General features: G+C 38.2%; 1 protein-coding gene and 1 long non-coding RNA gene across 3 annotated transcripts; one reads left to right on the forward strand and one right to left on the reverse strand.

Annotated features, from left to right (window-relative positions):
* Positions 1-3,028: 3,028 nt before the first annotated feature.
* Positions 3,029-4,519, forward strand: LOC119493237. 2 transcript variants are annotated; one of them, XR_005207931.1, is made up of 3 exons: positions 3,029-3,128; positions 4,133-4,250; positions 4,394-4,519. It is a non-coding gene; the product is annotated as an uncharacterized LOC119493237 (long non-coding RNA). The 2 variants fall into 2 exon arrangements; XR_005207932.1 differs by lacking the exon at positions 3,029-3,128 and adding an exon at positions 3,749-4,037.
* A 3,700-nt stretch (positions 4,520-8,219) lies between these two features.
* Positions 8,220-23,659, reverse strand: rassf2b (Ras association domain family member 2b). Its single transcript, XM_037778799.1, has 11 exons — positions 23,423-23,659; positions 16,218-16,265; positions 14,673-14,746; positions 13,311-13,386; positions 12,889-13,040; positions 11,436-11,551; positions 10,152-10,294; positions 9,908-10,061; positions 9,651-9,772; positions 9,416-9,513; positions 8,220-9,258 (listed from the first exon to the last, which is right to left on the reverse strand). The coding sequence occupies exons 3-11, from the start codon at positions 14,723-14,725 to the stop codon at positions 9,189-9,191; spliced, it is 984 nt and encodes a 327-aa protein (XP_037634727.1). The 5' UTR covers positions 14,726-14,746; positions 16,218-16,265; positions 23,423-23,659; the 3' UTR covers positions 8,220-9,188.
* Between the last annotated feature and the right edge of the window lie 726 nt (positions 23,660-24,385).

Consider the following 24,385-nt stretch of genomic DNA (forward strand, 5'->3'; position numbering starts at 1 on the left):
TTAGCATCTCAGATGTTCTCTTTAGTCCTGCTGCGTGTTATTTTTACGTTGCTGAAAAATTAAGAGCAGTACAGATCACGGCTCTTAATCCAGCTTTGAGAAACACATCTTACACAAGCAGCGTCACTATTTAACGCTGCTGCTGACGTGGGATCAGACAGCTGTCATAATCTCTCTAATGCCCTTTCATTAGGATCTGCTGGAGGAGAGACAGTCTGGCTCTGTAGACAAGATCTGCTGCATTAATGATCACGACACCGTTAAATAAACGTTATCTCAGCATTTAACCCTTACACCCGATTTACAGGAAGAATTAGATAAAACTTGAGGGGAGAAATTCACATGTAAGAGCAGCAGCACAACTATTTGAATGAAATAAATGCAAATAAAATAAGAAATTATGTCATTAAAAAGCTAGATACAATATATGCATTACAATGCCTTACTATATAAAAATAAATAGAAGAAAATACTGCAAATATTTGTGCAGAAGAAATCCAGTAGCACAACTCCAGCAACCATGTGTGTACTATTTATAGTATGAGTATTAATATACATAATAACATATTACAGTATATATTATATATGCAGAATATGTAATATGTACACTATACAGTAATAATATTTTACTATGAAATGGTGGAAAGTAACTACAGTAAGTACACATACTCTACTGTGTAGGTACTTTACTTGAATGGTTTCATTTTATACTATATATTATATATTATACTTTTCAGAGGGAAATATTGTACTTGTTACTTCACTACATTTATTTAACAGCTATAGTTACTATTTACTTTTCAGATAGAGGTACAAATACATACAAAATATGTGATCAGTTTGGAAAATATGATGCATTATTGTAGATTAAAATACTGTTTATATATTAATACATCAATAATAATGGTCCACAATAATGCAATAATATAACTGACTGGAGCTATTATGCATCATATGTACTTTTACTTTTCATACTTTTAATATATTTTATTGCAAATACTTACTTGTAATGGAATATTTCTATAGTGTGGTACTTAAGTAAACAATGTGAATACTTAGAATTTACTTAGTACTTTTTCTACCAGTGATTTTCCACCGGCGAGCAGTATGACATAATTTGCTCTGCCGTCAACAAACAAAGTCTAATCTGTGTCCTCTAAAAAGATGAGTTGAGCTATAATTACACCGGGTCACTTAGTTTGACAATAATCCAGTGACTCCCAGATTACAGCAGCACTGACTCACCAAGAAGGAAGATAAAACGTCTCATTATGAATTTGGAGCAGTCTGATCTGTCTACAAGCGTATTAATGTGTCTGCTTTCCAGAGATAATTTGTCCTGATTTGTGCTGCAGAGGACAAATTAAATAACGAAGAATAAAGAAATAAAGATATAAAGAGAGATACGAATAAAGACAAATTCAGTCACAAAAACAACTGAGGAAAATAAACTGTGGTGGAAGAAGTACTCAGATGCTTTACTTAAGTAAAAGTAGAAATACTATAGTCTATAAATACTCCATTATAAGTAAAAGTCCTGAATTCACAATGTTACTTAAGTACAAGTAGAAATACCGTAGTCTATAAATACTCTACTACACGTAAAAGTAGTTTAAAATGTTACTCAATTAAGCAAAAGTAGAAATGCCATGATCTATAAGTACTCCATTACAAGTAAAAGTCTTGAATTCAAAATGTTATTTAAGTAAAAGTACACAAGTATTATCAGCAAAATGTAATTAAAGTATCATAAGTAAAAGTACTCATTATGCAGAAAAGTTCCATTATAAAATATTATTATTCAGATTTTAGCTTATAAAGCTTTTTATAATCGTAGTCCATCAATGTGGAGCCACTTTCAGATACTTTGTATACTACTGTGTAGGTTAGTAGTATAGTACTGCATCATATCATGTTTTTTTAATGTAAAAAGTAACTTTAAGTGTCAGAAATGCAGCAGGAAATGGAAAGCAAAGTACAAGTAAAGTAAATGTACTCCACCACTGAAAACATTCAAACCTGCTGAACTCAAAAGAAACATATCCATACCAGTTTATATTAAATAAACAATAATAATAATAAACAATCTCACCTGTTGAGTGGCTGTTTGTGAGTTAAAGGAAGATGACGTTCGTCTCCTGACAGTAAAAACCACGGCGTGTTCGTTCTCAGCTCAGACTCTTCTGACAGTAAGAAGTGTGTTTCGGGGCCAGCCTGTTTATCCTCCAGACAATCTCTCCGTCAGGTGGGCTGGATCACACCGTCTCACACCTGCTCATTGGCTGGGAGGGCAGTAAGCTGCTGTAGCACCCACATCACACATAAATACCTGTCTGTGTGTGTCTAATTTTATCTGAATTATTTAACCACTTAGTGAATAAACCCTTAACGAACTCTCCCGAAGCTTCGACTAAAGTTATATATCTCTCTCTTTTAAATGATACAACCAGATTTAAACATCATTATATAACACGCTTATAGTCACCCACTGACCTTAAAGGTCACATATTATGCAAAATGCACTTTTCCATGTCTTTTAAACATCAATATCTGTCCCCAGTGTGTCTACAGGCCACCATAGTATCATAAAAGACCATCCTCTCTCTTTTTCTCCTCCTCCGTTTGTCCGGAAATGGGTGCAGAAATAGAAATTCGTTTTTTTCCTAGTCTTCTGACGTCATCAGGCCGAAATGCAAGCCATATATGGCTTTCCTGTTTCCAGTGAAACAGAACAGCAACCCCCTCACCCCCTCCCCCCATACCCCGGCTTGGTAACCCCGCCCACGGAGTAGCCGGCTCAGCAAGCTGCGTCCGCCATTGTTATTTCGACTGTTTACTAGTAAACATGCTGAAAGGAAAACCCGCTTGTTCTGTTGTTGGCTGCAATACTCCACACAAAAGCTTGCACCATGTACCCACTTCGGATCCTCTGAAGACCCAGTGGATGGACTTTATTTTCGCTGGTGCTGTGCCCAGACATGTTTCAAAGAAGTTGTTGGTATGTGCAAATCATTTCACAACCGAGTGCTGTAAATCAGGGTCAGTACCTGGCGGGATACGCTAGTTACCTGAAACTGAATATTGGATCAATACCAACTGTCCGGGATGCATCAGGAGACCCTGAAGCTGTAAGTTTTTTATTTTTTCCTTTTTTTATTATACTGTTTATTAGGGCCGGTTTGCTAGACGGAGTTAGCATGCAGTGCGGCTAAACTTGAACTTATAGTGTAATGATTCAGCTTCATTATTCAGCTTGTGAGAGGCTTTTGTTTTACGTTAAGCACCATTTCAAACCCGTAAAATAACTATAGTAGTAGGTATGGTGTGTGTAAACTGGGTCTCCATGTTGCTTTTAGTGCAACTTTATACTGCGGCCTGTAGGCACAGTCTGCTCCGTTAGCCTAACGGAGCAGACTGTGCGGAGCTAGCTGCTAGCTGTGCGGAGCTAGCTGCTAGCTGTGCGGAGCTAGCTGCTAGCTGTGCGGAGCTAGCTGCTAGCTGTGCGGAGCTAGCTGCTAGCTGTGCGGAGCTAGCTGCTAGCTGTGCGGAGCTAGCTGCTAGCTGTGCGGAGCTAGCTGCTAGCTGTGCGGAGCTAGCTGCTAGCTGTGCGGAGCTAGCTGCTAGCTGTGCGGAGCTAGCTGCTAGCTGTGCGGAGCTAGCTGCTAGCTGTGCGGAGCTAGCTGCTAGCTGTGCGGAGCTAGCTGCTGTATTGTGTGTGTGGAGAGTTACTTGTTTTAGACTTCCCTGAAAGTACACATGCTCAAAACAAGTGGTCAAACTGTAAACTAATCCAGAAACGGTGATTAATTTGCTATGAAACGTTATGTAGCTTTCGTTTATGTTAGCACCCAGTCGCCCCGACCGACGGCTGTAGTGGCCAGCTGTGCAGTGTGTTGACTTACACAGATGATAGTATGACCGCTATGATTCACCGATAAAGTTGTTAGTCTCGTATTGCATTACAAACAGTGAGTCTAGCTAGCTTTATGACGCTTTCTGCTCTGCTAACTTCATCAAACTGAATTTACAAACTTTTGGTATGTCACAACACAAGTTATACTGTATTTGTAACTTGTTGTCATAACTACTCATTTGAGATGATGTTGTAAACATGACTGTTTCCTGTATAAAGGGCTGTTCTAGACAACCTACAAGGCCAGATGTTGCCTGCCAAACAGACCCAGTAGAGCAACGTTCTGTGCACACACAGTTGTCCTGGAGGACTTTCCATCCATTCGTCAGGAGTAAAGGTTTGTAGTCTTACATGTTATGACCATTTCAGAACAAGTTTAAAACACAGTGGCAGCTTTTTGTAGTTGTTCTTCTAATTTTATATAGATCGGTGTTTTATATTCTGTCATGGGTTTCATGGATATGTACAATTGTGTTACAGGTGTACAGGCTACTGTGTCCTGCAAGGACTTTCGTGGTGGCACAGACCCTGTTCTGTATGATGAACCCCTGCCGCTTTTCACATCCACCCCAGCAAAGAGGCCAGCAAAGAGACCTCGCCTGGAACTCCGCAGTACCACACAGGCCGGAATTATAACGCGGATCCTGCGCCCAAGAAAGCCCCAGCACCAGCTCACAAAGCTCCTGTATGCCAGATACCTGTATTGGCTGTAAGATTGGACAATATACATGTATTTAGTAAACAGCGTGTCAGGAGCCAAACTTGAAAACTTAGTCATGTTATTATCAGTATGTCCCTTGTTTTACTTTGTACTTTTTGATGTGGCTTTTTACATTTATTGTAAGCAATAAGAAATATCTCACAACATGAAACACTGTGCTGTCATATACCAAAGATAAAAGCAATACAAATTAAACAAAAAAATAACATGTTCAACTACGGTCTGAATGCAACAATCATTGCAGCCAAAATCTTGTTGCCAGAGACAGTAAAATACCTTTTCATTTGGATCCAGCCATGACAACACACTTGAAATATTATATAATATAGTATAATAGTATTGTATTTACATGCTGCATCAGCCACCATTGTTTCAGGTCAGTATAAGCTGCATTTTCAGAATTGAAATAAAGTGGAAATCACAAGTTTGTGCTGAGTTTGAAGCACAAACAAATGCCAATTCAGCTTTAGCAGTGTGGTTTGTCAAAAATGTCTTTCTTATTTATGGGTTCAGTGAATCCTTTGTTTTTCTATTCATATATTATGAGAATGGTGTTCTATTGATTGAAAATAACAATAAAGGCTTTACAGTATCTGTAAAATGTGTCATGAAATCATGTTTAATATGAACAGTATCTGCTGATGTCAAACTTAGCTACAGTATATACTAAAAAGTAATCACGTTCTTATTTTGGGGCATTATTCTGCAATATCGTGGTGTGTAATGCCATTCATGGTGTGTGGTGAACAGTGTAATGTAAGGCCCACTGAAGTAATGGAAAGGAAGACTGCATAAAATTTAACATACAGGTATTTATTTTCATGAACAACATTAGCATTTAATTGTACTTTTTGATTAAAATTATGATGATCAAATAAGTAAGAAACCACTTACCGCTCTATCGCCCTTTGGTGCAAAGCACCATATTCAGCCCTGTAAACATTATATGCGTTTTGCATCGTGAACAAATTTAAACATACAGGGTCCAACCCAGGATGTTGTATCATGCAGGAGATGTTGTCCGGCAGCTGCTCCATCCGTCTTTTAACCTAGAGTGAATGACATATGGTAAGCCTCATGGAATGTGAAAAATATGTCTAAACACACAACTAAATATAGCTAATAAAAATGTTACCTGTTGTGTCTCCCAGCAGCAGATATTCTCAGGTTCTGTAGGCATTTTTGCACAATTTCCACATGTGCACCTGAACAAATAAATAAAAAATGTGAGCATTTCAACATGTGAAGCATATGATACTATAAACCTGACAGAAGATGCAAAAAAGCTGAGGTGAATGAGCAGTAAGCTTTTTTCCCCACACATTTTTATCGCACAATATGATAGAATATTCGGGATATATCAAGTAAAATATACCTTACCAATTGAAAAACATGCAACGTACGTAGAGCCTAACGTTCACTAAATTACACAAATTACAAAATTGGTTATTGACCAAATACCTCACAATAACGTTACCTACAGAGCCGTGAAAGTAGCATTAGAGCTGACGTTAGCTACCGTTAGCCTCCGTGCTAACCCATACATAAAGTTACACAACAAGTTGAACTAACCATTGTGAAATGTCTTGCTGCATTCGAGGTGGAAGTGCTGCTGCTGCTGGGGCCTCTTCCTCTTCATAGTTTGAGTCGGTGTTCGACTCAGGGTCAAACTGAACAGTCATATTCATAGCTGTTGTCATTATAACATTCAGAGTTGTTTACTGTTACCAAGGTATCAAGCCGAGGGGCGGGGGGGCGGGGGGGATGGGGCGGAGAGCTACAGCCGGTTCCGCAGAGGGGGTGGGGCGCAGCAGCTCATTCTCATTTAAAGCTACAGACACAGAAATCAGCACTTTTGGAAATGGGCTGAAACAGAGGTTATAGAGACATGCTGGAATGCATGATCTGATTGTTTTTTTGAAAAAAAAACTTCAGAGACATGGTTTGGAGGTGTCTGAGACCTATAATAACTAGTTTAAATGGAGTATAATATGTGACCTTTAAGGAGATTACAGTAATATATATAAAATTACATGTTTTTCTCAAGATAACTTTTGTTTTTATTATTAAATAACAATCATTGTACGTAAAAACCTACATTTTTCCAAGTAGTGGCATGTTAACATCTTAAAGATCATTATTTTGTAAAAGACACAATACAAAAGCAGGCAAGTCTTTTTAAAGAGTCACTAAAAATATAACATGCACACTCTCACTCTCACACTTCGTACTGTACGGCGACGATGTGAGGAGATATTGAACAGACAAAAGTAAAGCGCTGTACATGTGGAGGCAAATTGTGCTGCTTTGAAATGCTCATTCATACATTTTACAACATTCTTCTGACAAAGACGATCGGTATAATTCACAGTTATGTGGATTGTTCGCTCTGGTGTCATTCTCTGTTGGATGTAAAAATAAAATAAAAAAGAAGTCCATCCGTGAATATTCTTTCATTTTTGTCCAGCCAGTCCAAAGTCCAACGCTTACCAGGGATCATTGTGTGAAAAATTGTTCATTTTGCTGTGCTTTTTAAAATCTCAACATGACATCTTGTCGTCTTATAAGGCCAAACGTGTTGTTTCAGGATGGATTTTTTTCTTTAAAGGAATAGTTTGTGAAGCTTATTTGATTTCTTGACAAGAGTTTGATGAGAAGATTGATATCGTACAGTAAACATGAAGCAAGCAGCTGGTTAGCTTAGCTTAGCACAAAGACTGGAAACAGGGGGAAACAGCTAGCCGGACTCGATCCAAACCCACCTACCAGCACCTTTAAAATTCACTGATTAAAACTTTATTATTTGTTTGTTAATCTGTACAAAACCTGAAGTGTCAAAAACGACAAATAACATGTCCCGACTGAGAAACAGTCCAGAGCTGCAATAATTAATCGATTACTTGTCAACTATTAAATTAATCGCCAACTATTTTGATAATCGATTAATCGGTTTGAGTAATTTTTAAAGAAAAAAAAGTCTAAATTCTCTGATTTCAGCTTCTTTAATGTGCATATTTTTTGGTTTCTTTACTCCTCTATAACAGTAAACTGAATATCTTTGAGTTGTGGACAAAACAAGACATTTGAGGACGTCGTCTTGGGCTTTTGGAAACACAGATCGACATTTTAAAGACCAAACAACGAATCGATTAATCGCGAAAATAATCAGATTAATCGAAAATGAAAATAATCATCAGTTGTACACACGATTATCGTGGCCAAAAGAATTTATAATAATTATATTATTGCGATAACTATGGAACATTATTTTTTTAATTTTACTTCTATCAGTTGAATTCATCTTAAACTTTTTTTATTTTGCGTTTTGTCTCTTTTTTGCCAAATTAATTACACTCAAAGTACGAGTGTAGGGAGGTGGAGAGAGTCTGTAACCATAACTGTATATGTAAAATGATTTAAGAGGCGTTGGATTATTTACTCAACATTAACACATGTATATTATTAACATGATACCAATATTTCATTTTAAAATATCACAGTTATCATCAATACCGTTATACCGCGACACCACTAGTACAGATTAAAACAAATGAGAAACAACGTGTTTATCAGTTATCTTTAGTGGAGTTGGTTGGTGGATTTTGTGACCTCCAGACAGAGCCAGGCTAGCTGTTCCCAGTCTTTTTGCTAAGATAAGATAACCAGCTGATGTTATACAGAAAACATCTAATTCTCAGCAAGAAAATGTTTCCCAAAATGTCAAACTATTCCTTTAACTTCAATCATAAAATGTCTTTAACATTCAATTTGAGAGTTGAGAGTTTGCCTGCAGAAAAACAACAGACTGTTGTCTCCATCAGACCAACAACAGACAGACAGTCATAACATAAACAGATTATCTGTTCACATGCTCTATAATAATCCCTGCAGTGAACTTCTCAGCGGAGATAAAATGGAGCGGGAGAGTTAAATTCCTTCAATTACTATATTTAACAAATTCTCAAACATGCGAGGGACATAAAAGGCACGCAGCTTTTGAGGGCACGACCGTCTCTTGGTGATCTGGTCTGTTTCAACAGAAACTCTGTGGTCTGATGTTGTTCTGTTGTACTTTGTGCTTGGAGAAACCTTTTAACAGGCACTTTATTACGATCATATTATATGATGTTTGTGCTTTAAATTGATTTTGGGTATCAGCTGGCAATCTGAAGGGCAGAGACAGAAGACAGGACGTCTCATTTTAGGCTCATTCTGCAAAATACTGCACCGCAAAAAGGTTAAAAGTACTCAGGAGTAGAGGAATGTCTTTCTGTGTGTACTGTACGTTGTGAAAAAGAGAAACTGTGATTGGGTCTGAAGACTATTGCTGAGATGGTCCCACTTAACATGCACACAATAAAGCATGTTAAAGTTTATCTGTAGGTTGATTGCTTGGATGATTTGAAGAAAAAAATAGACGTGCCTCCATGTAGAGGCAGGAGTTCAGGAGGAGCAGGATAATCGCTGAAAACACATACGTCGGTGTTGTTGTCAGCTGATTCTTGGTCACAGCTGGATGGAGGATGTGCTACTTCTGACAGTTTGATGAGCAAGTTACATACATGTTGCCCCCTCTGGAAGACAACCGAGCTGCTTCTCAATTCTACACCGCAGGTACGTATACCTGCAAGTACAAGATAGAGAAAGAATAAATGTGTGTGTCGGCGAAGATACACTTTATAATAATTAAAATGCTGTGTTTTGTGAGCTCATAACAGCTGATGAACATGTAGAAGACTGTGGTCATTATAGTAGATTATATAAACAGTATGTTCTTGCACCTTCTCGTCAGTTTCACCACCTCTCTGTCCTCCTCCTCCTTCAGTTTGGTGATGAAACTCTTCAGCACAGGCATCTCAAACTTGATATACTGCGCCACCTGGTGGAAGGGAGGAGAAATATAATGACAAAGCTCAAAAAAGAGACTAATATGAGGTAAATAACAGGATATTGGAGACACAGAGGAAAGGAGTAAGACATGTTCATATCTTTGTTACAGTGAATGTGGGGATTTACATCATATGTGACTTCTTCTACGAGGTCTTCTTCCATGAGGAAAACCTTGCAGACCTGCTCACATGGGCCCTGCATCACTCTCAGCACCAGAGGATAGTCACTTCGCTTCAGTTTCACACGCTCTGAAACATCAACACATTCACAAAGGTATCAGGTAACAGAGCAAAAATAAACAAATAATGTATATATGTGCGTTTTCATTATTAAGAATTCCTTCTCTTGACAAACCAGAAATAAACTGAGTACTTCAGACTCACCTCCACTTGTATGGACGAGGTAGAGCGCAAAATCATCTGGGCTGTTTTCAATTTTAAACTTGTTGAGGAGAACTCGAAGCACCTGAGGTGTCCTCATGCAGCTGTTGATCCGAACGTTAGTCACCGAGCCGAAAGAAGGAGTAAACACTGAAGTCTGACAAAAACAAAAACATTAAAGCGTTAATTTATTTTCCTCTATAACTTAAATTGTGTACATTCGCTACAGATATTCCACTGACTTCACCTTATGGTTGTAGAAGTGCCCGTTGATGGAGAAGCGATGCCGTCGGATTTTCCTCTGGTCGCTCGGTGACCGCCGCTGGCCCCGTCTTAAGACGCCGGCATCGCTCTTCGTCCTGAGGAGCTGAGCGGAGCTCTCATTGTCCTCTGTCCAATCAACAATTATTATCTTAGATTATCAGTTATTATTCAGTGTCTCAACATGAAAAGAAACATTGTAGTATGTTTGTATAGTAGCTTTTTTTCTGATATATATGCATGAATTTTCTACCTTTTTCTACTAGTTTTTCACATGTACCTTATCAATTGTTTTTATGGTACCTTTCTGTAAATGTTTATGATAGATTGTCAATGGAAATATCTACTCTGTTGAACTCATTTTTTGTATCTCGTAATAGAAATGTTTTTCTTTATATTGTAATATTTATATCAAGTTGCTACTTGTTATTGTTGACTTGTGAAATAGAGCTGTAGTTTGGTCTGTAGTATTTTTTGCTCAGTGGCACTAGATGATTTAAGGCACAGCTGATGGCAATCAAGCACAAAGCGAATCTGATGAAGCAACATGTGAAACGTGTAGTTTGCTCTTTTTTGTTTTTAATGTAATTTATCAATAAAATGGTGTCTATAAAAGTACCCTGGTGAGCGCTGGAATTTTGATTTTATTTGGTTTACTATGAAGAGAAACATGTTGACTTATCTTTTAACTAAGAACTTACAATACTGACTGCTCTGAGAGATATTTATGTCCTTGCAATCTTTTTTTAAAATAGGTGTTACGTTCAAATGGTGGATAATGTGGTGCTCACTTCTTTTTCTATATTATAACACCATTGTCATATGCAAACCTTGTCATCTATTTTATTTTAACTAATATAAATTATACAGTAAACTCCTTTAAGGGTTGAAAAAAACCCTCTAATACAACTCTGGACAAACTAAAAATAAGGCTTTAATTCCTTCCTCACGCACCATTTAGGAGATGAGAGGTTTGCACCCAGCAGTGATGGGATGTTTATATAAAGCAGCTGAAGGTTAATTAGAGATTTGGTCCACAGAGTTTTTTTTTAAAGCTAAGTTAATTTGATCTTAATGATGTAATGCTACGTTTCTTTTTTTGTCTTGGAAACTGATGAGCCGACACAAATAAAACAAATGAAAAAGTATTATTTATTAATTTGGTTGTTTTGGGATTAATGTATGATGTTGACCACTGGATCCTTATTAAAGCCAAAGGGAGTAATATATAGTTTGTTACCATATTTATACCATCAGTAAAGCCACTAACCGTCTGCCTGTTCCTCCATCACACCGTTGTCTTCTGGTTGGTTGTCAGGCGGCGTCACTTCCACTGTGGGCGGGCTCTGCTCTGTCATCTGTTGACCATCTGTGCTGTTGGGGGAACTTCAGAAAGGAGATAAGAGAGACGAAGAGACTGTGAACATAAATCAACTGTTATTACATTTAATAATATTGGCTATAGATGAAAAACACTTTAGACAAAAGTGAGGGGTGGTTGCAGTAAGTCATAATGTCAACAGTGTAAGACTTTAACTTTGGAGTAACAATGTCACCATAGCAGACACTGATACTGAGGTGAGTCTTTTTATTAGACTTCCTGCCAAGCAGCAGCATTTTTTTAACCACTTATACACCACATACAATACGTACGTCACAACCCTGTTGGTCAGTTTCATCTTGTGACAGATGTTCCTCTTTATTCATGTAGTTTTTCGGTATTCTGTGAGAGTTTTTCTTTTGATATTTAAAGTAATTTTGCTTTATTTATGGACTGATGTATCAGTAATATCAGCATGGATTATTTGGCCTCTTTGTTTGAAAGGTTGCCTGTATGTTGCTTTGAAAACTCACAGTATCAAAACCTGATAGCCCGACCTGTTTTGTTGCTGCTGATTGGTATAGAGCTGCAACGATTAGTCGACTAATCGATTTGTTGGTCGACAGAAAAATGATCGCCAACTATTTTGATAATTTATTAATCGTTAAAGTAATTTTTCATTAAAAAATGTCAAAAAATGCTGTTTTCAGCCTCTCAAATATGGAAATGTCATGCTGTTCTTTGTTTTATATCATATTAAACTGAAAACTTTGGGTTTCGGACAAAATAAGACATTTAAAGACATCACCCTGGACTTGGAAAATTGTATTTTACACTGTATAATGAACCTTTTTAGATGATTAATCTAGAAAATAATCAGCAGTTTAAACGATAATGAAAATAAACCTTAGTTGCATCCCTAAACTGGTATCCATCCTAAGAAAAATAAACTTTACAGCTGTGGTTTTAAAGGTGATTTAGTTACTTCAAAGTTAATGTCCGTTTTCATGAAGTGTTGATGTTGTTTGGTCTATTTCCTGCAAGTTGTTTTGTCCCTAAATGTCAGCTGCATGCCCTTGAGCTCTGTTATCCCTGGAACTTCTTCTGAAGAATGAGATTACAGAGCTGAAAATGGGGCTTCAAGCCTATTGACACAAATTGATCTGTGGTAGCTTGGGGCAAAATCCAAAACTGAGCCAGAGAGGTATGGGTTAAAAGGTTACCTTTTGTCTATGGGACTATGGCCAAAAAGAATTTAGCAAACTGTGCAAATCAATTATTTAATTTAACTTAATTTTTCACCAGACAAACTAGACATAATCTATATCTGCCCCCCGCAGACCTGCTGCGTATCAGCGTTTCCGGTCAGCAAGGTGTAACTGGATCCGTCTGGACCTCTTACCCTTGACTGTCCAGATTGCAACCCGAGTGCCAGGACGTCGAGGAGGGGGGCGGTCGGATCCGCTCGTGGTCATCCTGCATCTGAAGCCTGATTGGTCGCCGCAGGCCCCAGAAGATATTGAGCAAGCCCTCAACGATCAGCTCGCCCTCTTCCTGTTGGGAGAGAGGAGCTGTGGTCAATATACACACTCCCACACACACACACACACACACACACACATATATATATATAAAGAAACACACACAATGGACCGTTATTACCCCTTTGGGATACAGATTATAATGGGTAGGGTATATTAAATTACAAATGACTGAGAGAGAAAGTAAAAAGGGCGACAGGAAGGCAGACAGACAGACGGCGGAGTGGTGAAGAGTGCTTCCGTTGAAAAGGAGGATAAAACATTAAAATAAGAGTAAACACACCTCTCTGTGTCTGAGCTGCAGATTCTGTCCTTCATAGTAGAGGTTGTACGTCTTCAGATGTGAGAGGACTGTTGCCCTGGAGACAGAGATGTTGAATCACTGAGCAGGAAATGCTGTTTAAAAGGAGCATGCTGCTGATTTCACTGATGTTTTTAGTCCACTAATGCATCATGTGTAGTTCACATTACATTTTACAAAGCACCTACTGTGGTTAGATTGATTTCCTGCTGTCCAGCCTTTGATATTAATTAATTACAGTGTGAAAATCTACTTATAGAGACTTGAGATATGCTAGAAAAGGGTAATTCTGAATCCTGATTTGAAGGTTATATGTTGAATTAGCTTTTTGATGAGGAGATTTTAGTTTTGGTGAGATTTCAAGACAGAGAACACTGTATCCTTTATAGCAGGACATTTCTGTTTCCGTGATTTGGTGATCATCTTGGTTGCTTTATAGTCTCTTGCCAGCCTCTATTGGATAATTATACACACTAAAAATCCCTGGGTCAAAATGGACAGAGTTTGGGTCAATATCGTACCGACACTACGTTACTACTTTACCCAGCACCTATGGGTTGTTTTGAGCCAGCAATAGACACAAAACATTATTATTATCAGTAACATATTGTGACTATAGATCATAACAATTTGCAACTATACAATATTTTAGTTTGGGTAAATAGCTAAATTGTACTACAAAAACACAACTAACACCTGGTCAAAACAATTCCTGGGTAAAGTTAACCCAGTATTAAGGCCCTGACACACCAAGCCAAAGGTTGGCCGTCGGACAGTTTTGGGCCGTCAGTGAGCGTCTGTCAGCCTAGAACGATATTTGGCTTCCCTCCATGTCGTTGGCGCCTGGAGCTCCCTGCTCACCCAGCGGCGAGGGTCATCTGGCGGACTTTTGCTGGCGGGTGCACGGAAGAAAGCCAAACATCGTTCATTTACACATTTACACGTACCACCCACACTGCGGGTTGAAAATCGGCAAAGTTTCCCTTTAAATCAAGTACTTATATGTTACATACTTAAATCAATCAATAAATGTATGTATGCTTGTCAGTAAAGTATGCACAAGTTTGCAAATAGATCATGATTTAACACACATACCAAAGGCTAATAGGCTGGAGATATACTTGCTTTTAACCAGGCGCTTGTGTTGCATACGCCTTGCATTCATTTCTGACTACGTACACAACAAACTCTCAAAACAGATGCAGGGTACACGAGGGAGTGTCATGCGAATGCGAATGTGTAATTAAAAGCAAGCATATCTGCGGCTATAAAGGTTCAATAGACTGTTATATTCAGCAGTTTGTATATGTGTGTATAGTGTACAGCGAGGTATTGAATCCTTACTTCCTTATGAACTTGTTCTCTCCAATCTGAACCCCGTACTCTGTATCATCCATTCTCAGTCAGCATGAGAGGAGCTAAGAAACAAAGAAGCAAACACAGAGTGTTAATACATTTTCTCTCTCTGTCTCATGACTCCTCATGACCAGCAGCAAGACATGAAGACAAGAAGCCTGGAGAGGAGGAGAGGAGGAGAGTGATTGCAGGAAGAGGAGGAGGAGGAGGAGGTAAAGCTCCACATGGTAAACAATAACAGCAGATCATATCTAGTTTCCTGTCAATGTATTTCCTTCAAGAGAACTCATAGTTAACAGTTAAACTGCCACTAAACAAATCCAACATTTGGTGTGTGATGGAGTGAGACAGCTGCTCTCTTTCTCCTCTTTCCTACAATATATCTTTTCTTTCCTGTCACCCCTTTAATTCTCTCCTCATGTCTTTGCCTCTCTGCACGCACGCAGCTGTTTTAAATGGCACTCAGCCATCACCCCGTAGAGTTTTCCTTCCCTCTTTGCTGAACGTTTGTGTATATTTGTCGTTGTGCATCAGCAGAGGACAGGCAGGACAGAAGCCCCCGGAAACAAGATGAACAGGTGGAGGACACATGTGCCACCACCCGCACAGCCAAATCATTTCAGCTGCTTAAACATTTATCTTTGAGAAAGCCATCATTTATCTATCATACTTGAATCTATACACACAATACATGAATCCTTAAAATGAAATCCATAGGATATAAAGGTGAAGAATTGAAGACGTGCTTCACAGCTCATCCAAGAGGACTCATCTCAAACTCTAGACTCTGGACATTTTATTTCCTGGAATTAATCTTCTTTTCTCCTGCATGTCATGCTTTTACACACAAACAAACAGTCTTTGTTTGTGTGTTTAAAGGGTTGTTCAGTTTAGCTCCTAAAATACAAATAATTAAAAAATGTTGTGGAACATCTTTCAGCTGTAAAGTTTCTTTTTCTTAGGTTGGATAAACGTTAGCAGCAACTAAACAGGTTTTGATACTGCGAGATTTCAAAGCAACATACAGACAACCTCTCAAACAAAGAGCCCCAAAGAGGCCAAATGATCCATGCTGATATTGCTAATACATAAGTCTAAAAATAAAGCAAAATTACTCCTCTGAAACCCGCTGTAACAAGCTCAGTCTTAGAGCTAAAAATGAAGGTATCTGGTATCACATGAAACTAGAAAATCTAAGGAATCGATTGGGATCAATCATGTTAGCTTGTCAGGAAGAACACTATATAATGCTCCAAAGTTACGCTAAATTTTGTCGAGGAAAAATTGGCATGGCCATTTTCAAAGGGGTCCCTTGACCTCTGACCTCTGACCTCTAGATATGGGAAAAAATGTCTGAGATAAACAGAGTGAAAACTGTGTCTTATTAGATAAAACAGATGTTGACAAACTGCATAATTTGCAGTTGAAAAAAAGTAATATATCACAACATATCTCTATCCCTATACTCAGAGAGACATGCCTGCCAACTAAATGCAGTATAAATGTCAGTTATAAGACCAGAAGAGCTCTTACCGTAGTGAAGACTGTGTGATCTTGTTGAGTCACCAGAAATAGAGGGAGCTGCAGATGTAGAGAGAGCGAGAGAGAGAAATGTTAAGGCAGGTATTAGTAGCTTTGTCACTCAGGTGTCGGTTTCAAACGCCTTTTCTTGCGAGCAGACGAGCAAGAAGTGGGGGCGTTTAAAGGAAGTGCTCCCCTTCCGTTAAATCACTTCCTCCTTTGCTCAGTCAGTCACACAGGAAGCTGACACTAGCCCTGACACGGCCCAAAACTTCCTCAATTCAAGCAGCTCGTATGAGTTATCATGCACACCCAAACAAAGAGTTGTTTAAACACACAAACGACCCCGGGTAGAAAGACTGATAGTACTCACACATCCAGATCTGACACATACCTGAACATTATAGTGTAAACAAAGATATTCAGACAGGCAGTGTAATGTAGCAGCTTTAAACACACCGTGCTGATAAATAAACTGAGCCTGTCAATCTCTGAAAGAGATGTGTTCAGTTATTGTGGACAAATTAAATATTAAACAGCAATCAGCCCAGCTCCCTGCCAAGGCCTATCAATATTTCAGCACCTATATTAGCCCTGTCAAGCGCTCAAAAGCTCAACCATTCAGCTACACAATAGAAATCATTAGTCTTTAATACCGCGGTCGTGGTCAAGGGCAGTTGTGCTCGTAGACTCATTAGCGGGTGATGCCAGCGGTCGGAGACAGACATGTGGCAGGCTGTCAAACCAAGACAATGTTGTAATTGTGTGTCACAAGAACGACGTGAACTTTAAGTCAACTAACTTGTCATCTGATAACGAAATCGATCGCTCCCTGATGTTACCTCAGGAAATAAAGATCAAATCAGACATTTAACCTTTAAAGCTGCTGCTGCTGCTGGAGCATCATTCACTGCTGTAATAAATGTGTTTAGTGTTTGCAGATAAACAGACTTGTTTAGGCTTGATGAAAGTGTATTTTTGACTTTGTCCAAATGGGATTTTACTTGTTTTCTTCAGCTCAAGACCACATGACAGAGCTGGGAGGTATTTCAGTAAAATACTGATGTTGTGATATGAAACTAGATATTGTCTAGGGGTTTGCATTTATTGCAATATTGTGACAAAGCTTCATCTTTCCCTGGCTGCAAAGGCTACATTACAGTAGAGCTGCAACGATTAATCGATTAGTTGTCAACTATTAAATTAATCGCCAACTATTTTTTTTTTTTTAAAGTTATTTTTTTGGGGTGATTTTTAAGCATTTTATTGATAGGACAGTGGATAGAGTGTTGGAAAGGGGGAGAGAGAGAAATGACATGCGGACACAGGCCGGACTCGAACCCGGGTCCACCACTGCTAGGACTGAGCCTTGGCGATACATGGGCGCTCGCTCTACCAACTGAGCTAACCAGCCGCCCCCATCGCCAACTATTTTGATAATTGATTAATCAGTTTGAGTAATTTTTTAAGAAAATAAAGTAAAAATTCAGTTAAATATTATTCAAACACAAGCAGCTGTAAAATAAATGTGTGGTAAAAACTCAGGAGCTATCTGACGAAAGAAAAAGCAAACAAGATTATGAATCTGACCAGACATTTGACATCAATACAAAAAAAGTGTTGATGTTCAATAATACCCAGTTCCAGGAACATAGCCAGAATTTTAGAAATACTGAGGTCATGATTCAAAATTCCTTCAATGCTACCCCTCTTTCCCAAACACCAAAAATAAAATCTGTTCTAGGGCTGCAACTAACGATTATTTTCATTGTTGATTAATCTGTTGATTATTTTCTCAATTAATCGAAAAGTTGTTTGGTCTATAAAATGTCAGAAAATGGTGATCAGTGTTTTTTTTCTTTTCTTAACCTTTGATTATCAAAATAGTTGGAGATTAATTTAATAGTTGACAACTAACTTGCAGCTCTGAAATGGTCTTTATTATTTATACAGTTAACTTTTCTTTTAAATTATTTGTATTATTTTCCAATATCAATGTTTAAATGCTGTTGTTGTCTGGTGGAGACACACTGAATCATCTTGTTGGCCTGAAAGGACTCAAATTGAATATATATTGAGTCTAAAAAGAATGAAATTAGCCTGAACTGGAATTACCGCCTCTCAGTTGTGTGCCTTCAAAATGTCATAACTTCATCAATGTTGTCCAATTAGATATTTGTACCCAAACAGTTCCAGCCCGGTGATAGCTGTTCATCCGTTATAACCAGAGGAGCTTGTCTCTGTGGAAATTATCTGTGTGACATTTAGACTGCAGAAAGCTTTTTATTTTGAAGCCAACAGCAGCATATGAATGCAGACGGACTGACCTACAGCTGACCCAGTCCTGTTCTAGATCTTCTCCAAATGTAGACTTCATCATTGAGTCCCTGAATCCTCCTGTGCCTCATCAGCCAATCCCCAGCCTCCATCTTTCTCTATATCTTTATGTCTCATCTGCTCAGTTGTTTTATTAAAATGTTTCTGATAAGGGAATTGTTTCCTCTCTGCTGTCTGGACTGTTTTCTCATTCAGCTGTCTCCTTCGTGATTCCCTTGTGAATAACCATCCACAATGCTATTAAAACTCATGACCACAACTTCCTGACCCCCCCTCTCCTCCTCTCTCCCTCTCTGTTTCATTGATACACATGCTGGCTTGTTTTCTGCCCTCTTGCCCTGCTGCCTCTGAACGTCCTCTGTCAAAGACTTTGGCTGAAATAGATGATGAATAGCTCCAAACCTCCTCCGGTCCACCCCTAACTCCAGCCTCCACATTAGTACTGCTCTGCCTCTCTATTGTCACCATTGTCATAGCAACAACGAAAACATCTGAGCTCCAGAAACCAGAAATAGTGTGTGTGTGTGTGTCTCCTGCTCCTCATTATGCGTACTGGGGTTGTCAAGAAAGCGTTGCAAGAATCTAAATATGGCTTCCAGACTCTCCAGATCAAGCTGAAACTATTCGTGCCTCTTTGTTGACTGCAGAGCTGCAGCGATTAGAAAGAAGAAATCTGTCTGCAGCTATTTTATTAATCGATTAATCATCATTCCAGTTATGTTTCCAAGCCAAAACTGCAAAAATATTAACTGGTTCCAGCTTTTTAAACGTGAGGTTTCATAGTCTTCTATGATGGTAAACTGATTATCTTCAGGTTTGGGCTGTTTGGTCGGACAAAACAAGACATTTTAAGATGTCACCATGAGCTTTTTTTGCTATCGATTGCAGCCTTAGTTGACTGGATACTACAGCTGCAATGGTTAATCGATTAGTTGTCAACTATTATATTAATTGTCAACTATTTTGATAAATCAATCAATCTGTTTTAGTAATCTTTTAAGAAAAAAGTATTTTTTAATTCTCTGATTCCAGCTTCTTAAATGTGAATATTTTCTGGTTTCTTTCCTCCTCTATGACAGTAAACTGAATATCTTTGAGTTGTGGACAAAACAAGACATTTGAGGACGTCATCTTGGGCTTAGCCACCAGATTTGACTGTTATCAGGCCATTAAATAGGCGTTATCAGTCGCTATAAGCACCACAGATGTGGGTCAATAGGGGCCTACTACGTTGTAGAAGTGAAAGTGAAACTTAAAAGCAACACGTTCTAACATGTTGTAAAACTGAATGAAACGTCCCGTTTTGAACACAAATTGGGGTTTAGGCAGCAAAACTATAAATTCTTTAGGTTTAGGCAATACAACTACAACTTCTTCAGGTTTAGGCAACACAACTTCACATCTCTAGGTTTAGGCAACAAAACTACAACTTCTTTAGGTTTAGGCAACAAAACTACAACTTCCCTTTTTTAAGTTTAGGCAACAAAACTACAACTTCTCTTCTATAGGTTTAGGCAACAAAACTACAACTTCACTTCTTTAGGTTTAGGCAACAAAACTACAACTTCACTTGATAAAACCTACTAATGGGTGTAGTAGGCCCCTATTGACCCACATTTATGGGGTTTATAACGACTGATAACAGTCTAATCGTCTGACTTTGGGAAACACTGATCCACATTTCTTATAATTTTCTAACATTTTATATACCAAACAACTAATTGAGTAATCGAGAAAATAATCAACAGATTAATCGACAATTGAAATAACCGTTAGTTGCAGCCCAACTGGATACTTCATTAAAGATTGATAGTTTATTAGGTCCTATAACTAAACCTAATGCAGTCTAGTAGGCTACAAACATCCTTTAATGTTCAGTTTATGACCTAAGGGTGTTAATTCAACTTTATGATCATTTGGGGGGCTGTAGCTTGTGGTGCTGTTGAATTGTTTTTAATACTTTGTCCTCCACCCCAATGCAGGTAGACAACATATCAGAAACTACCATACAGTTGGATCAACACCTCTCTAAGAACACAAAAACTGAGCATTATAAACTTCATTATGGCAGAGCTGCTGTATTAAACTGCATTACTGTTGGCTAGTTAAGTGTCCTCAGCAAACTGGCAGCTGTGTAGGCTACTAAAGCCAGAACATTATTCACTTTCTGTCTAGCCAGCCTTCTATGAGCTGAGAGGAATCTTAACTATCTATTGCTTGCTAGGCAACAGAACTACAACTTCTTTAGATTTAGTCAACAAAACTACAACTTCTTTAGATTTAGGCAACAAAACTACAACTTCACTTATTTAGGATTAGGCAACAAAACTACAACTTCACTTGATAAAACCTACTAGTGGGTGTGGTAGGCCCCTATTGACCCACATCTATGGGGCTTATAGTGACTGCCTATTTAATAGTCTGACAACAGTCTAATCGTTTGGCTTTGGGAAACAGTGATCCACATTTTTTACCATTTTCTAACATTTTATAGACCAAACAACTAATCGATTAATCAAGAAAATAATCGACAGATTAATCGACAATTAAAATAACTGCTAGTTGCAGCCCTACTGGATACTTCATTAAAGATTGATAGTTTATCAGGTACTATAACTAAAACTAATGCAGTCTAGTGGGCTACAAACATCCTTTAATGTTCAGTTTATGACCTAAGGGTGTTAATTCAACTTTATGATCATTTTGGAGGCTGTAGCTTGTGGCGCTGTTGTATTGTTTTTAATATTTTGTCCTCCACCCCAATGCAGGTAGACAACATATCAGAAACTACCATATACAGTCGGATCAACACCTCTCTAAAAAACACAATAACTGAGCATTATAAGCTTCGTTATGGCATAACTGCTTTATTAAACTGCATTACTGTTAGCTAGTTAAGTGTCCTTAGTAAACTGGCAGCTGTGTAGGCTACATAAGCCAGAACAATATTCACTTTCTGTCTAGCCAGCCTTCTATGAGCTGAGAGGAGGTTTAGGCAACAAAACTACAACTTCACTTCTTTGGGTTTAGGCAACAAAACTACAACTTCTTTAGGTTTAGGCAACAAAACTACAACTTCACTTCTTTAGGTATAGGCAACAAAACTACAACTTCACTTCTTTAGGTTTATGCAACAAAACTACAACAAAACTATAACTTCACTTGATAAAACCTACTAATAGGTGAAGTAGGCCCCTATTGACCCACAGCTATGCGGCTTATAGCGACTGATATTGCCTATTTAATGGCCTGATAACAGTCTAATCCTCTGGCTTTGGGAAACACTGATCCACATTTCTCACCATTTTCTGACATTTTATAGACCAAACAATTAATTGATTAATCGAGAAAATAATCGGCAATTGAAATAACCGTTAGTCCAGCCCAACTGGATACTTCATTAAAGATTGATAGTTTATCAGGTCCTATAACTAAACCTAATGCAGTCTAGTAGGCTACAAACATCCTTTAATGTTCAGTTTATGACCCAAGGGTGTTAATTCAACTTTATGATCATTTTGGAGGCTGTAGCTTGTGGTGCTGTTGTATTGTTTTTAATATTTTGTCCTCCACCCCAATGCTGGTAGACAACATATCAGAAACTACCATATACAGTTGGATCAACACCTCTCTAAAAACACAAAAACTGAGCATTATAAGCTTCATTATGGCAGAGCTGCTGTATTAAACTGCATTACTGTTAGCTAGTTAAGTGTCCTTAGTAAACTGGCAGCTGTGTAGGCTCCATAAGCCAGAACAATATTCACTTTCTGTCCAGCCAGCGTTATATGAGCTGAGAGGAGGTTTAGGCTACAACACTACAACTTCTTTAGGTTTAGGCAACAAAACTACAACTTCACTTCTTTAGGTTTAGGCAACAAAACTATAACTTCACTTGATAAAACCTACTAATAGGTGTAGTAGGCCCCTATTGACCCACATCTATGGGGCTTATAGCGACTGATATCGCCTATTTAATGGCCTGATAACAGTGTAATTGTCTGGCTTTGGGAAACACTGATCGGAATTTCTCACCAATTTCTAACATTTTAAAGATCAAACACTTAATCGAGAAAATAATCGATCGACAGTTGAAATAACGGTAGTTGCAGCCCTAGTGGATACTTCATTAAAGATTGATAGTTTATCAGGTCCTATAACTAAAACTAATGCAGTCTAGTAGCCTAAAAACATCCTTTCATGTTCAGTTTATGACCTAAGGGTGTTAATTCAACTTTATGATCATTTTGGAGGCTGTAGCTTGTGGTGCCTCCACCCCAGTGCAGGTAGACAACATATCAGAAACTACAATACAGTTGGATCAACACCTCTCTAAAAACACAAAAACTGAGCATTATAAGCTTCGTTATTGCAGAGCTGTTGTATTAAACTGCACTGGTTAGGTGTCCTCAGTGAACTGGCAGCTGTGTAGGCTACATAACATTATTCACTTTCTGTCTAGCCAGCCTTCTATGAGCTGAGAGGAATCTTAACTATCTATTGCTTGTTATGTAACCTGCTCTACTAACACACAGCTGTATGAACACTCCCTGCTACAACAGACCCCAAAAATGGGATACAAATCATAATTTTCTGCTCAACATTTTAGGCTAAAGTGTTGGGTGTGATTTAAGTACACCACTCACGCCTCACAGTCGAGGTTTTAAAGCCCACACATGTGTCGCCTGTGCTTTAATTAAATAAATAAATGTCGCTGTTTCGGATTTAATGTTGTCAGAACATTTCTAAGTCTTCTTTTTGGTAAAAACAAATCAAGCTATCAAACTACAACCCAAACCAACGGACAGCATCACGACCAGCAGCTACACCGACGCTTCTGTCTGATTCCTGCCGACTTTAGGAGACATATCTCGGCTTACCAAACCCGGTGGACGTCGTGGTTCTTTTCCACCGTTACTGTCCGTTACTGTCCGTTAACGGTTAAAACTCCAACGGTCCAACTCGCTCGAGCTCCAGCCGTTGGAAACAATCACTGAGGGGGGCGCGTGCATCCAGCAGCAGCAGCGGGAGGAGGAGGAGGAGAGCGCGAGACGAGAGGTCCATCTGCTGTGGAAGAGCTGGAGCTCGCGGCACAGCAGCGTCAGGGGGGCTCCGGGCTGGGAGCCAATCAGAGCGCGAGCCTGACGCCCCCTTTGTTCGCGCTGCGTGGCGGTGATGAATGAAAACACGAAAACAATGGGAGATCCGCGCATGCGCACAACGGTCAGTCCGGTCATTAATATTCAGTGGAAACACTTTAAATGTGAATAAATCTAAAACTGATTTTTAAACGCCCCAAGTCAAACTCTGTATAAAAATAAAAATTATAATAATAATAACTAACAACAATAAATAGATAAATGTTGAGTAGGCTATTGAGATAGTAAGTAAAAAAACATTTTCTGTCATAAATCAAAATTTGATTGTTATAATTATGGCTTAGTATTTCATAATTCAGATTTATATAATATAATTGGGATTTTTTGATTAAAAAAAATATAGATGTATATATATATTTTGACAGCTCGGTTTTGACTTGCTATGTCATAGTTTTGAACCGAATATTTTTAATTTTGTCATTTCTAGCAATTCTTTTTTTTTCTACGATAATGAGAAAACAAAATAATATTTACCTACCGGTAACAGCTCAAAATAATATATATATATATATACATATATATGTATATATACATACTGTATGTATATAGAAATGACAAAATTAAAAATATTCGGGTCAAACAGCTCAAAAGGATATATATATATATATTTATAGATCTATATATATAGATCTATATATTTTTTTTTTTAAATCAAAAAGTCCAAATTATTATATAAATCTGAAT

Source organism: Sebastes umbrosus, chromosome 8 (genome assembly GCF_015220745.1).
Source record: "Sebastes umbrosus isolate fSebUmb1 chromosome 8, fSebUmb1.pri, whole genome shotgun sequence".
Classification (NCBI taxonomy): Eukaryota; Metazoa; Chordata; class Actinopteri; order Perciformes; family Sebastidae; genus Sebastes; species Sebastes umbrosus.

Excerpts from the sequence above, each read along its gene's own strand:
- rassf2b (XM_037778799.1), bottom strand. The coding sequence starts at position 14,725 with ATGGATGATACAGAGTACGGGGTTCAGATTGGAGAGAACAAGTTCATA. Across the intron at positions 13,041-13,310 it reads TGCAGCTCAGACACAGAGAG|GAAGAGGGCGAGCTGATCGT; the intron begins GTGTGTTTACTC and ends CTCTCCCAACAG. Across the intron at positions 11,552-12,888 it reads TGCAATCTGGACAGTCAAGG|TTCCCCCAACAGCACAGATG; the intron begins GTAAGAGGTCCA and ends TCCTTTCTGAAG.